At 39.6% G+C, this 16,093-nt stretch overlaps 1 protein-coding gene across 3 annotated transcripts in view; it reads left to right on the top strand.

Moving 5' to 3' along the window:
• The window catches only part of lactbl1b (lactamase, beta-like 1b), a 41,673-nt gene that overhangs the window by 12,428 nt on the left and 13,152 nt on the right, over positions 1 to 16,093 (top strand). For 2 of the 3 annotated variants that reach the window (XM_034287035.1, XM_034287034.1), the window contains exons 1-2: positions 8,086 to 8,345; positions 11,630 to 11,708. The exons of the other annotated variant lie outside the window; for it this stretch is intronic. In XM_034287035.1, the coding sequence (XP_034142926.1) occupies positions 11,646 to 11,708 (63 nt within the window). In that variant the 5' untranslated portion in view covers positions 8,086 to 8,345; positions 11,630 to 11,645. Of the gene's footprint in view, positions 1 to 8,085; positions 8,346 to 11,629; positions 11,709 to 16,093 lie in introns of those variants that run through there. 3 annotated transcript variants of the gene reach the window in all.

Raw genomic sequence — 16,093 nt, 5'->3', positions numbered from 1 at the left:
AGAAAACCACTTCAACCTCTGCTGGCAGCACTCATACACCTATTTCTCAAAGACAACCTCTGAATATGAGTGAGAGAGTGATAACACCAAATTTAACATACCTGCTCCCCATTCACACCTGAGACCTTGTGAGACCGGGGAGGGAAAATGACTACTTGGGCCCAATTTGGACATTTTTACTCACTTTTGTTGCCAGCAGTTTAGACATTAATAGCTGTATGTTGAGTTATTTGGAGGGGAAAGCACAAGGTGCTGAAAGCATTCTTTAGAAATGTTGGCCCATATTGATAGGATAGCATCTTGCACTTGATAGATATTTGTGGGATGCACATCCAGGGCACGAAGCTCCCGTTCCACCACATCCCAAAGATGCTCTATTGGGTTGAGATCTGGTGACTGTGGGGGCCATTTCAGTACGGTGAACTCATTGTCATGTTCCATGCTTGCCAAATCAATATGCAGATCAAAAGGATAAAGATGACTATGTTGCATTCCAAACACCATACTACAAGACTTCTTCTTATTCAGTACAAGTTTATTATTATGAAGCCAGCATTGAACCTGGTTAAAATTGTAACGAGTTCTGAAGATGCAGTGTATAAGAGTTGGAAATATAAATAACAGTATCATCGACAGACAGATGAACAGAACATTTTGAACATATTTGAGATAAATCATTAATGAAAATTTAAAAAAGTAGTGGTCCTACCTTGAGGAACACCCTTTTCAAAAAGTAAGTAGTCAGACTGAGAGCCCTGAAAGAAAAACACACTGACATCTACTTTGAAGATAGGCATTAAACCAGAAAAGATAATTTTGATCCTAACCAATCGAATAGAGCTTATCAAGAATAAGGTAGTGATCGACCATATCAAAGGCCTTAGAAAGATTAATAAAATTGCACCAGTGAGTTGACATCTGTGAAAGGATGAGAACACATCATTTGTAAATTTTAGCAGAGGTGTGGTAGTTAAAAATATGTTCTAAAACCTGATTGGGATATTGAACAGATTGATATTCTGTGATAATTGATTGAAAATAAGTTTCTCAAAAATGTTAGCAATAGTACAGATGATAGAAATTGGATGATAATTATTCACATCAGATGGATCGCCACCTTTGAAGAAAGGAGTAACTGGCATATTTCCATATAAGTGGCGCTAAACAAGTGGACACAAGTTTCACAAATTTGGCTTAAAATCTTGTACAGACAATGTTGTTAACTATATTAAATTACATAGTTCAATGGTGGCTTTTATTTTGAAAAAGAAAATCTGGACCAGCACTACTATTTTCTTGTAGCTCACCTATGGCATAAAAATCATCAAAAAACATCCATAGGCAAAAGCTTTTTCAAGGAAAATGTAGTAAATGTACCATTAGTAGTAATTAGAGTTAAAGAGCTAGCCATACTATCAATCAATCAAATTTATTTATAAAGCCCTTTTTACAACAGCAGTTGTCACAAAGTGCTTTACAGAGACACCCGGCCTTAAACCCCAAGGAGCAAACAACAGTAGTGTTGAATTTCAGTGGCTAGGAAAAACTCCCTAAGAAGGTCGAATTTTAGGAAGAAACCTAGAGAGGACCCAGGCTCAGAGGGGTGACCAGTCCTCTTCTGGCTGTGCCAGGTGAGATATTAAGAGTCCAATTGGAATAATAAATACATTTCTCTGGGCTAAATCCAGAGTCTATTTGATTTTAGACTAGGTCAGAAGTATGACCAGGTGGAAAAGGACAGGGACAGCAACAGGCCCCCCAAACCAGCTAATCCGCAGGTGTGGACCAGGACCTCATCTCCTTCTGAGAAAAGTTAGTAGTACATCCCTCATATCCCCCAGCACAATAATATAGCAGCGTAACACCTTGGAACTGAGACGGGGGGGTCCGGTGACACTGTGGCACTACCCGGGGGAGGCCCCGGACAGGGCCCAACAGGCAGGAAATCAATCCAACCACATTGCCAGGCATCAACCAAAGGGACACCCACCAACCGCAACCCCCCTGAATGAGGGCTGAGTATTGCTAGCGGCGTACAGCCCAATTGCACAAGTGCGCAACAGAGAGTCAACAACAAGCCAGTGACTCCCGAAAGGCATTGGAGGGAGGGCATCCCAGTGGCGACGAGAGCCCACCTGGCAAGACAGCAAGGGTGGACAGTATCAAGCCTACTGGTCACCTTCACGCCTCCGGGCCAGGCTACACCTAATTATAAACCGTCCTGTAGATATGAGTTTTTAGTAGACACTTGAAAGTTTGCACTGAGTTTGCATTTCTAACCTTAATTGGCAGATCATTCCACAGGAGTGGAGCTCTATGAGAAAAGGCCCTGCCGCCAACTGTTTGTTTAGAAATTCTAGGTACAATTAAAAGGCCTGCATCTTGCGATCTAAGGTTACGTGTAGGTATGTATGGCTGGATCATTTCAGCAAGGTAAGTAGGAGCGAGTCCATGTATTGATTTATAGGTTAAGAGTAAAACCTTAAAATCAGCCCTAACCCTAACAGGCAGCCAATGTAACGACGCCAGGACAGGAGTAATGTGTTCAAATTTTTTTGTTCTAGTTAGGATTCTAGCAGCTGTGTGCAGCACTAATTGAAGTTTATTTATTAATTTGTCTGGATAACCATAGAGAAAAGCATTGCAGTAATCTAATCTAGAAGTAACGAAAGCATGGATTAATTTTTCTGCATCAGTTTTTGATAGAAAGTTTCTAATTTTTGCGATGTTTCGAAGATGAAAATAAGCAACTCTTGAGACATATTTTATATGTTCTTCAAAGGAGAGGTCAGGGTCAAGGGTAATGCTAAGGTTTTTTACAGTTTTTTGGGATACGACCATGCAGCCGTCGAGGTTCACAGTGAGATCTGCTAACAACGCTCTTTGTTTTTTGGGTCCTAAAAGGAGCATTTCTGTTTTATTTGAGTTTAAAAGCAAGAAATTCTCTGTCATCCACTTCCTAATATCTGAAACGCATGCTTCCAAAATAGCTAATTTAGGGGCTTCTCCATGCTTCACTGAAACTGTGTGTCATCAGCATAACAGTGAAAGTTAATATTGTGATTTTGGATTACATCGCCCAGAGGGAGCATGTATAGTGAGAACAATAATGGGCCCAGAACCGAGCCTTGAGGAACTCCAAAGCATACCTTTGACTTGTCAGAGGATATGCCATCCACACTAACGAACTGATATCTTTCAGATAAATAAGATTTAAACCAGGCTAGAACATGTCCACGTAGCCCAATATTGGTTTCCAGTCTCTCTAAGAGAAGGGAGTGATCAATAGTGTCAAAAGCAGCACTAAGATCAAGAAGCAACAGGACGGATGCGGAACCTTTGTCTGAGGCCATTAGAAGGTCATTTGTTACCTTCATGAGTGCAGTCTCAGTACTAAGATGGGATCTAAAACCGGACTGGAATATTTCATAAATGTTTTTTGTCTTTAGGAAGGCATTTAGTTGTTGGGAAACACATTTTTCTAAGATTTTTGAGAGGAACGGGAGGTTCGATATTGGCCTATAATTGTTTAATATGTCGGGATCTAGATTAGATTTTTTTAGACAAGGCTTAATTTCCGCAATTTTTAGTGAGTTTGGTACGCATCCGGAGGAAAGGGAGCAATTTATTATGTTCAGCATTGGCTGACCTAGCACAGGAAATAACTCCTTAAGTAATTTTGTAGGAATCGGGTCTAGCTGAGAGTTTGTGGGTTTAGAACTCATTACAAATTTTGTAAATGTGTCGAGCGATACGGTATCAAAAAATTCAAGTGTCCCCATTGACACCTGGTCAGGGAGGTTCAGGAAATTTTTTGGACAACTGAGATTTTGAGGACCATAACTATTTAAGGAGTCAGTTATTTGTTTTCTAATGGTGACGATCTTTTCATCAAAGTAGTTCATGTATTCATTACAACTAAAGTGAAGACCCACTTCACTTGCTAAGCTTTGCTTTTTTGTTAACTTTGCAACTGTATCAAAGAGAAATTTTGGATTGTTTTTGTTGAGAAATAAGCTGATCGAGCAGACTTGAGTGATTTTCGGTATTGTACTGTACTGTCTATCCAGGCTAGTCTAAATACTTCCAACTTGGTGGAGCACCACTTTTGCTCCAATTTTCTGGAGGCTTGCTTAAGTGCTCTAGTATTGTCGGTGTACCAGGGAGCAAGTTTCTTGTTGCGTATTTCTTTAGTTTTTAGTGGTGCAACTATGTCTAATGTATTTCGCAGTATTGAGTTTAGATCCTCGATTTGATTGTTTACAGATTTATTTACTCTGTCGTTAATGAGCGAACTTGTAAGAATATCAAGGAATTTATTTGTAGTTCGAGCTTTTGAAACTCATTGTTTGGGGGGCAAGTGGATTTCTTGTTTTAACAGTAAATGTAATAAGACAGTGATCCGATAATCCAGGATTTTGGGGGTAAAATATTAGATCTACAATATCTATTTCTCATGACAGGACTAAATCTAAGGTATGATTGTGGCCATGTGTTGGACCTGAGACATGTTGGATGAAACCCATTGAGTCAATTATGGCTTCAAAAGCTTTTTGAAGAGGATCATTGGAGTTTTCCATATGAATATTGAAATCGCCAAAAATTTGAAGACTATCTGCCATGACTACAAGGTTAGACAAGAATTCTGGAAACTCATTGAGGAACAATGTGTATGGCCCGGGGGGGCTATAAATAGTAGCTATGTAAAATGATTTATCGGCCTGGTTAACTTTCATGAGTAAAACTTCGAAAGAATGAAACTCTGTGATATGTTTGAGAGTAAGTTTATATTTACTGTCATAAATATTAGCGACACCCCCTCCTTTTCGGGACGCACAAGGGATATGATCACTTGTATAGCCAGGAGGAGAGGCCTCATTTAAGGCTGTGAATTCATTAGGCTTTAGCCACGTTTCACATAAACCAATAGCATCTAGTTTATGATCAGAGATTAATTAATTTACTGCAACTGCCTTTGGAGCAAGAGATCTAATATTTAGGAGTCCTATTTTGAGATGCGAAGTGATACAATTATTTTTATTTTTGACCGAGGTGGAGGAAGGCTTTATCTTAATAAGGTTGTTTTTGTTAGCACTACCTTGTTTAACTTTTCTCAGCCTGGAACGAGTCACAGTGGCAATAGGTAAAGCTGCTATAAGAGTTAATATGATGGGAATCACAAATAGAAGTGAAATGTTGATTAAAAGCCTGAGAAATAAGTAAATCCGAAATAGTTTAATTATTCATTTGAATCTGGTTAATAGAACTACTATTAGTTTTATTGAGAATACGGTTCAAATGATTCCAAAACTGTCGAGGGTTACTAAACTCTTGTGAAAAACTATCTTAAAAGTAGTTGGATTTGGAATTCCTTGTTTTCATCTTACATCAATTCCTAAGGTGTCTGTAGGATTCTCAATCAGTTAGCATCTTTAGAAGAGCGATATTTGGTCCAGGCATTATCCCTTTTTTCAACAAGAAACCAAACAAGCCTAGTTCAGCTGGTCCGCAATAAAAACTGTTAATCTTGGTTGCCCTCTCAAGGATCAAACTCCCCCACATGAAAGGTATTGTCATTAACCACTACACCACCAAACTGCACACATGCCAGGCATTAGTATGCCTCATTAACATCACGCCAAGTTTGAATATTTTGTTAGAAACTATTAACTAGCATTAAACTGAGTAACGTTTCTTGTTAAGTTACCGTTTTATTTCAGGCTTCCTATTACATAGCTATGTAAAGTGGTAGCTAGCTAAGTTTTTTCTGTCTTGAACCTCAGGCATAATGCGTTTAGACTGTTACGGGAAGCGAACGCGGGACCTGTTGTTCCGAGCCCACATCTCTAACCACAACGTTATTTAACAAGGGAACAGTCAGTCAGTCTGTCAATCAGGGATGGGCTCATAAAGAGACATTCACTCTTCTAGGCCAGCTCCACTTACGCGGTCTGGTAAAAAGAGAGATAATCCAGGGTAGATGCCTACTTTTAACTCTAATTGATTTAATGGGTTTATCAATTACAATAGTAACAATTATTGTAGACAGAATACACTTATTGGAATCAGTGGGAGCAGAGGGAGGCCTATAAATATTTCCAATAGTTAAATGTTTATTATCATGAAAAATAATGTTAATGAAAAGACATTCAAAATTGCCTGGCTCTACTTTAGGAATAACACACTCAGAGACTAAATTCATCCTGACGGGCAGACCCCAGGTGGTGAGAATGGGCAACCTCAGCTCCTCTGCACTGACCCTGAGCACTGGAGCCCACCAGGGCTGCGTACTCATTCCCCTCCTGTACTCCCTGTTCATGCATGACTGCGTGGCCACACACAGCTCCAACATCATCCTCAAATTTGCAGATTATACCATCCTGGGTCTCATCTCCAACAACGATGTGACCGCATACAGTGAGTAGGTAAAGAACCTGGCTACATGGTGCCAGGACAACAACCTCTCTCTCAGTGTCTGCAAGTCTAAAGAGATGATTGTGGACTTCAGGAAGTGGCATACACATTGATGGAGCTGAAGTGGAGAGTCTCGGAATTAAAGTTTCTCGTTGTGTTTATCAAAGATGACCTCACAGACAAGCAAACTCGGCAGGGAAAATGCCCAAAAACAACTATACTTCTTGAGGAGACTCAAGACATTTGGCATATATAAAAACTCTTACCATCTTTGAAAGCATCCTCTCAGGCTGCATTACTGCCTGGTACAGCAGCTGCTCTGCTGCAGACCCTCCAGAGGGTGATAAAGTCTGCTGAGCGCGTCATCAGTTGTCATCTCCCCTCCATGAATGGAATCTACCATACACAATGCCTGAGGAAAGCATGGAACATCATCATAGATCACAGTCACCCAGGCTATGGTCTATTCACACCGCTGATGCTGTCTGGTAGACGTTACCAGAGCATTGGGGCACACACTTCCAGACTCACAGCTTTTTCTCTTAGGCCATAAGGCTCCTCAACCAGTAACATTGATCCATGATCATACTGATCACACACAAACCTTCCAGTTGTCTGATATTGTTTCAGGTACATTTAATGGGCATTAGAATATTCCTTTGCATGTACCCTTCATAAGCATATTACACACATATGTATCTATAATATTCAATACTTCTACCATACTGTTCATACTCCCCATCCTACTCTTACAAAATTGCTGCCAGTTTACATTGTTATGCATATTATTGCCATACTTGCCATATTAATAATTTCAATACCACTATCAATATTGATACTAGTTTACAGTACACTTTTTTATTATTATGTTATGTTTATTATTGCTTTATCTTCTTGATAAATTTTTGCTGTGTATATATTTTTCTTCTTAATTCTCTGATTCACCATTCATAAGCTTATTACTCTCATATGTACCATATAGTATTCAATAATTCTAACAAATTGCTGCTTGTTTACATTGTAGGGTAAGACAGGAGAGTAGGGTAAGATTGAGGAGAGTAGGATAAGATAAATGAGAGTGTTTGTTGCTGAAGGTGCAGTGAGTCACATGTGGCATACTACTGGAGAGACTGGAGCAGTGCTTGTCAGTGACAAGGGGATTTTCATTTCATTTAATGAGAGATGTACAACAAGTCAGAGGTTATCGTGGGAATTTGTTATGTCAGTCCTTCCAGTTACATGTTGTTTTGCTGTGTCATCTGTCATCATATTTAACCATCACTGATTAACATGCATCTGACGTGTAATCAGATGTCTTTATTTCTCTCATACAACCCGAAAATCATAGCAACAGGGATGAATAGGTCAGACCTCGCATACAGCCTGAAAGATAAACATAATTGGTCAGTTCCAGTTACTGCATTACATGAGTAGCTACTGCCAGTGTGCTTGTTTGTTGTGGCTAACCCAAATTCAATCCAGATACACCACAGAATATAACTGTTCAGTCTGTTGCTAAGTTTACTGGTATAATTGAAAGTGACTGGCATGAACTTACCAGGAAATGTGACATCCATCCACAGTAGCCATTTATTTGGTGGACTTTGGTTGACCAAAAGCTCCTGTTTACAACTCTTTGTATTACTTACTATATTAACACAGACACACCAACAAACACACAGTAAACACAATCATTCACACACATTCTATTTTAGCCCATTTTCCTGGCCTGGCAGATGTCGCTGATGGCTGTGGCAGTTAATCCAGGATACTGGGTTTGATACAAGCAGGATTTAGCAACAGCCATGATTCCAACATCTGTCAGGAAGCGGCAGTGATCTTTCAAACACACAGAGAGCAACATCACAGGATACTGTACATTTCAATTCTGGGGAACTTGGGGAAATACCTACCCAGAATCCGGATTTGTGGTAAGTTCATTGAAATTCATTGAGTTATTTGGTTTTATAAATAGTTTTGATGGGTTTCACTAAAATAATTGTTTATCGTCATGTTTGGCAAGAAGAGTGGTTTATTTCAAAATCAACAAGAATGTCTTTTACATTCATTGAATGGGGTAACTATGTAAAAGTGTATTAAATGTATTATTATTTATTATTATTATTTATAGTACATGATATGCATGCTAATATATAATGTTGAATAAGCATAAAAAGACCTCTATGATTGGAAAATTATTTTAAATCTAAAACAAGAACCGAATAAACCCTGAATACTGATGTGTTGAAATCCATGGTATGTTTAAGCAATAAGACACAAGGGGCATGGTATATGGCCAACATGCCATGACTAAGAGCTGTTTTTAGGCACAGCGTATTGCAGGGTAGACCCAGCACTTAGCCTTGGTGTATTTGCAATATACCACTAACCCCTCGAGCTGCCTTATTGCGATTATAAACTGGTTACAATGACAACAATAACAGTAAAAAATTGTCAGATAAAAACACGAGGATACAGGTACTGTTATTAGCCATCAGCATTCAGGATTTGAAACAGCTGGTTTATCATATGCCATCCTTTACATACACCATGGGTGTGAAGAAACAAAACATGGTTACTGTGGTTAAACATGGTTAAGTGGTTACTGTTGTGTTTGCAACCTCTTAATAATAGCAATAGTGCACCTATTGTAGTATATTGCCAATATAACATGGCTGTATTCAGAATTCAATCTAGAAAACTTTTGTTAATAGTAAAATGCTCTAAGGACTTGGACATTAACCAAACCTGGAGACAAAAGGGAGGGTAATCCTTTATTTTTGTTGTATATATTAGCCATTTAGCATGTGTGTTATTTTTTCTTCTAAATACGCACACTGCAGGTTATGCACAAACACAAACGGTGGGAAAACACTGATAAAAGCACACCACACACAAGCAGGTTCATGTGAGACATTCAAATAGTAGCTGAATATCAGTGAAAGATTTTTTATTTACTTTGAAATACATTTCTTCTGAGATGTGGTCCAAGCCGGCAAATGCCCCTGATACGATACAGTTTTATCAAGATCTGAATCAGAATCCCTTTTATTCGCAAAAGACATTCACAGACTCCCCAAAATTGTGCTTAGTGCAAAGTGATAGACAACATACAGTGCCTTCCTATATTATGGGTTACATGGTACATTTTTGCAAAAACACTATGAAAAAATATAATTGTTGCAATTCAGCTTGATCTTAAATCTAACCCTAAAACTGAGGTAAAATTGTTAAAGGAAAAAATTAATTCCTAAGCTATATTTATTTTTCTCTAAACAGCTGTATGCATGATATTTGCCTGATATTTTCTCTCGTCTTTTCACCTGACGAAAAAGTAGTTATTGTATCAGTATCATTCACAAATGGCTAATAACCTGTTAAAATGGCCAGTGGCAAAAGCCATACAGTTCATAGATACTATTTGTGGTGGAGGTAAACGTAATAAGAAATGTTACTCATTTTAACACTAGTTAATGGTGTCTAACAAAATATTTAAACTTGGCATGATGTGAATGAGTGAAAATAATATAATGTGAAGAGGCTATACTATTGCCCAGCATGTGTGCAGTTTGGTGGCGTATTGATTATCGACAATGCCTTTCTTGTGGGCGACCTGGGTTCGATTATTGAGAGGGCAGCCACGATTAACACATTTTATTGCGGGCCAGCTGAACTAGGCTTGATTAGTTTCTTGTTTTTCCAAAGAAAGGGAACAAGGTGCAACACAAGGCTTAACATACACGTGCCTGATGATGAATACAATAATGCCTGTTAAGGCCATGCAGGTGTAAAAGCAGCCTGAAGCCCCACTTTCCAGGCAACAAACTCACAGCACACACCTGCACCTGTTTTCAGGTCCTCTCTTCACAGTCACTCAAATGACATGGTGCACCTCATTCCCAACCTCAGGAAATAAATGGTATATACATACATGGCCGCTGGAAGATGTTGATATTGGCCCATCGTGGAGCGGTATACGACAGATCTCGAAAGGATGGAGCCCACTTGCCCTTCGGCAGTAGTCGCCATTGCAAACGGACAGATGAACTACACACACATCTGTCCGGTAGAAATTTATATCAGAATCTTGTCAGGGGCTGCTTAGGCTAAGACAGGAGGGAGGCTTCAACACCCCCAGCACACCTACAGTACTTCCTGCGTCTATGTATGCATAATAAAAGGTTCGCTTTTGGTCAGCCACTCTGGTGTAACAGGAGCAGCTAATTCAATCTCTCCGCTAAGCTAGAAGGCTGAAACCCTGACGTGTTGCCAGATGCAACCCGCCCAAAAATGGAAGAGGCCAGAAACAAAGACAAAGGCTCTCATGGGGAAGGCTGAAAGGCCACTGGGAATGCTGTCCACTGGACCAAAAGTATCAAATGCGCAAGGCTAGGGGCGATGAAATAAAGGCAAAAAAACCTCCGCCCTCCTGGTGCAGTGTGCCCCCCTGGAGGCAGCTTCTGGGACTTGCTACTGTAAGCCAATTAAATGGCCTCCGTGACCCAGAGCAACAGATGCCAGGGGCACAGATGCGAAAGAGTTTGAACTCCAGAGCATGATGGGGCATAGCACGTTTGTGTCAGAAAAAGTTTAGGGTGCAGCGTAACCTTGGGGTAAGTGACTGAAAACAAAGCACAGGAGGGCTCTGAACATGACTAGACATTGCCTCAAGAATGCCCACATAACATGCCTTGATGGCTGTCAGATTAACTGCAACTGTAGAGGAAGAAAGGCCCAGCCCCAAAAGCCCTGCAAGACGAAAACATTCTGAAAACAACACAAAAAGTATGAGATTTGCTGACCACAAAAGTACTTGTAAAAGGGGGTAATATCAGAGAGTGCAGGTGTGTGCGTGTGGTTTGTACAGCAGACGAGTGGTCCTGTCTGCATCACACCCGTAGGGCCTTAACACGCGGGATTGTATTTGTCATTCGCCATGCGCATGTACGTGTTTCCCCTTGCATTGCATCTGAGTAACCGACCAAAAGGGAAGCTTGTCTGTTCTGAATATTGGCACCATTGCATATAATCCCAGTTCAGCTTGCTGTGTGATAAAAAGCACCAATGCTTGGTAAAGCATCTAACTGAGGATAAGTGTCCTGGTTTTCACCTAACACTGGACATTGCTGCAATAAGAAAATACCAGAACTACTTAATGTCTGTCTGCTAAAGTTTTTTGGAACACATTTGATGTAAAAATATTTCCATTCCTCAGAATGTGTACATGAGTAATGGGGAAAACAGGCAGCAAAGTGCTAAGAGATACGTCAATGGATGGAGTTCAGCCACAGCAGGTAAAGTCCTATATATATAGCACTACACACACACTCGCACACACACACACACACAAACACACACTATCCTCTGACTGGCATTAAAACATGAATGAAAACATATTGAAATATATGGTACATTTTATATATTGGTTTACAGTACGCAGTATTAAAAAAGTGAATACAATGATGGTGTATAATATCGGCAGGTCTCTTGTGTCACTGGGTGTAATCTTATGTTTTTTAATCTGGTTCTTTTGATAGCTACAACAGACAATGACAATGATTTGTCCTAAATACATTTTATTTTATATTTAGTAGGACCAAATCATTGCTAGTTGCCTATCATTAAACTGATTAGAACTTAGTTTTGTAAACCATTGATCATTAAATGGTGATTTGCAATTTATGGTTTGCAGAATTGGCTTCCCCATTTCTTGAGGCAGACACTCTTCTCGGCTTAGATAAAACCTTTGGCAAATAAGAATAACATCTGCTGCCAATATATTTATTTTACTTTTCAGGTTGTCAGTGTCATTCTTACTGAAGAATATCACTAATTGTTTCACCTCTTCCGTACAAACCTTGCTGAATTTTACATTTATTTCATTAGAAATGCATGGGTGTATGCATATAATAAGCCATTAACAACAAACTATGGAGCTATGGAGTTATCATGCCTATGTTTGAATTTATAGACTTCCAGAGGCTTTTCTATCATTCTTTGTATTATTTATCTGTTTTGTCGAAAGGATATTTCATTTTATTTGGCCTTGCATATGTGGTTTCTGGATTTACAGTAATTTTTTCTGTCTTAGGTGCAGACAGTCTTATTTGCCTTTCCCTCTGTGTTATCCTTCACTGCAATTCAGATTTTAAATGTCACATTTATTAATCCAAATTCTTTAGTAGGGCAGTTCATACTTGTTTCTGCGCTATTGCTTATCTGATTCTCTGCAATTAATTACAGCCTCAGACACTGTCCAAATGGGAAACCTTCATGTTCCACAGCCGATCAGCTGATTATGCAACTAGGATAACCTCTAGATTTTTGTAGCACGTTATCTCTCTAGCATAATTTGGCCTGCAACCAAGAGTGAAAATCTTTTCACCCCTTGCACAGCCATCTATGAAATCATTGCCACAGCTGGATTATCAGAATGCATAATATGGGAAGCAATGTTGTGAAGAATGATTATAGCCTTCTCCTCACAGAAAATTAAATGATTGATATTTTTTTTGAAAAGTAAGGAGACTGGAGACTGGTGGATGATGGATCAACTATCCTCACTTGTCACAGATATCATCTTTTCCGTTATGAATAGCTCTGTGATTGATAATAGAAATGGCCGCACCATCACACTGTTATGAAATTGGCAGTATGTGGTATAGATGTAGGGTTTGAGAATAACCTGAACATAGGAAGGAGCAGTTCCCCTTGCTGGTCCATTGAAAAGCAACATGGTCTTTTAGGGGATGTAAAGCTTCAAATGGAAGGTGCAATGGAGTGGGGAGTGCAAAAGAACTCAGTGACATAACAGAACTTGGGAAGGTTAAACACCTGAGATTCTGGATAAGTTAAAGGGGTTTGAATGTACAAGCAGGGAGCCATACCAACAGTGACCTAGATGAGGGATAGGTCAATATCTGCACAGCTTCTTGTACGATGTGAGATCAAATGTTTCAGATCATGAACTTGCAGAAGCAAAACACTGCCATTGTGTTTGACAAATCTGGCACAGTCAAGTCAAAGGGTTGTCAAGGGTCACATCAAGGTTTCGTGGAGATGTCAGCCAGTGTCATCAGGATGCCAGGTGGGATGCAATCCAATAGTATGCAGAGCCTGAGAGGGTGGAGAGTAAGAGATACAGTTGTGCTCATAAGTTTGCATACCCTGGCAGAAACTGTGAAATTCTGGCATTGATTTTGAAAATATGACAGATCATGCAGATTTAAGGATTATTTAAGGATAGTGATCATATGAAGCCATTTATTATCACATAGTTGTTTGGCACCTTTTTAAATCATAATGATAACAGAAATCGCCCAAATGGCCCTGATCAAAAGTTTACATACCCTTGAATGTTTGGCCTTGTTACAGACACACAAGGTGACTCACACATGTGAAAATGGCAATTAAAGGTGACATCTGTGGCTTTTTAAATTGCAATTAGTGTTTGTGTATAAATAGTCAATGAGTTTGTTAGCTCGTGGATGCACTGAGCAGGCTAGATACTGCGCCATGGGGAGCAGAAAATAACTGTCAAAAGACCTGTGTAAAAAGGTAATGGAAATTTATAAATATGGAAAAGCGTATATCCAAATCCTTGCAAATGCTAGTCAGTACTGTTCAATCATTTATAAAGAAGTGGAAAATTCGGGGATCTCTTGATACCAAGCCAAGGTCAGGTAGACCAAGAAAGAACTCAAACAAAACTGCCAGAATTATTGTTGGGGATACAAAGAAAAAACCACATGTAACCTCAGGAAAAATACAGACTGATCTGGAAAAAGATGATGTGGTTGTTTCAAGGAGCACAATACGATGATACTTGAACAAAAATGTGCTGCATGGTCGAGTTGTCAGAAAGATGCCTTTACTGCGCCAATGCCTCAAAAAAGCCTGGTTACAATATGCCCGATAACACCTTGACACAACTCAAAGCCTCTGGCACACTGTAATTTTGAATGACGAGACCAAAATAGAGCTTTATGGTCACAACCATAAGCACTATGTTTGGAGACGGGTCAACAAGGCCTATGTAATCTTGTGAAAATTGATGGTAAGATGAATGCAGCATGTTATCAGAAAATACTGGCAGACAATTTGAATGTTTTTGCATGAAAGCTGTGCATGGGACACTCTTGGACTTTCCAGCACGACAATGATCCTAAACACTAGGCCAAGTTGACCCTCCAGTGGTTACAGCAGAAAAGGGTTAAGGTTCTGGAGTGGCCATCACAGTCTCCTGACCTTAATATCATTGAGCCACTCTGGGGAGATCTCAAAGTGCGGTTCATGCAAGACGACCAAAGACTTTGCATGACCTGGAGGCATTTTGCCAAGACGAATGGGCAGTTATACCACCTGCAATAATTCAGGGCCTCATAGACAGCTATGACTAAAGACTGAACAATGTTATTGATGCTAAAGGGGGCGATAATCAGTATTAAGAACTCAGTGTATGCAGACTTTTGAACAGGGGTCAGTTCATTTCTTTCTTTGTTGCCATGTTTTGTTTTATTATTGTGTCATTCTGTTATGACCTACAGTTGAATGTGAATCCCATAAGATAACATAAGTGTTTTGCCTGCTCACTCATGGTTTCTTTACAAATGGTACATGTATTATCAATTATCCAAGGGAATGTAAATGTTTGGTCTGCAAAAAAAACATCCATCAGAGAGATAGCAGGGACATTAGGAGTGGCCAAATCAACAGTTTGGTACATCCTGAGAAAAACAACAACACACTGGTGAGCTCTGCAACACAAAAAGGCCTGGACGTCCACAGAAGACAAAAGTGGTGGATGATCATAGGATCCTTTCCATGGTAAAAAAGAAACCTGGTAAAGACTGTGTATGAAAATGGTTGCAATCCCTATACATTTCATAATTTTTTTTTTTTAACCCTTTGAATCAAAGCTGAACTTCTGCACCTCATTGAATCTTGGTTGTTTAATTTCAAATCCATTGTGGTGGCATACAAAATTAAGAAAATTGTGTCAGTGTTCAAACATTTCCGGACCTAAAGGTTTGTGTGTGTGTGTATATATATATGTTATATATATATACACTCACCTAAAGGATTATTAGGAACACCTGTTCAATTTCTCATTAATGCAATTATCTAATCAACCAATCACATGGCAGTTGCTTCAATGCATTTAGGGGTGTGGTCCTGGTCAAGACAATCTCCTGAACTCCAAACTGAATGTCAGAATAGGAAAGAAAGGTGATTTAAGCTATTTTGAGCGTGGCATGGTTGTTGGTGCCAGACGGGCCGGTCTGAGTATTTCACAATCTGCTCAGTTACTGGGATTTTCACACACAACCATTTCTAGGGTTTACAAAGAATGGTGTGAAAAGGGAAAAACATCCAGTATGCGGCAGTCCTGTGGGCGAAAATGCCTTGTTGATGCTAGAGGTCAGAGGAGAATTGGCCGATTGATTCAAGCTGATAGAAGAGCAACTTTGACTGAAATAACCACTCGTTACAACCGAGGTATGCAGCAAAGCATTTGTGAAGCCACAACACGCACAACCTTGAGGCGGATGGGCTACAACAGCAGAAGACCCCACCGGGTACCACTCATCTCCACTACAAATAGGAAAAAGAGGCTACAATTTGCACAAGCTCACCAAAATTGGACAGTTGAAGACTGGAAGAATGTTGCCTGGTCTGA

The sequence above is a fragment of the Esox lucius genome, chromosome 17, assembly GCF_011004845.1.
Source record: "Esox lucius isolate fEsoLuc1 chromosome 17, fEsoLuc1.pri, whole genome shotgun sequence".
Classification (NCBI taxonomy): domain Eukaryota; kingdom Metazoa; phylum Chordata; class Actinopteri; order Esociformes; family Esocidae; genus Esox; species Esox lucius.
This window is presented reverse-complemented; position numbering and strand designations above follow the sequence as displayed.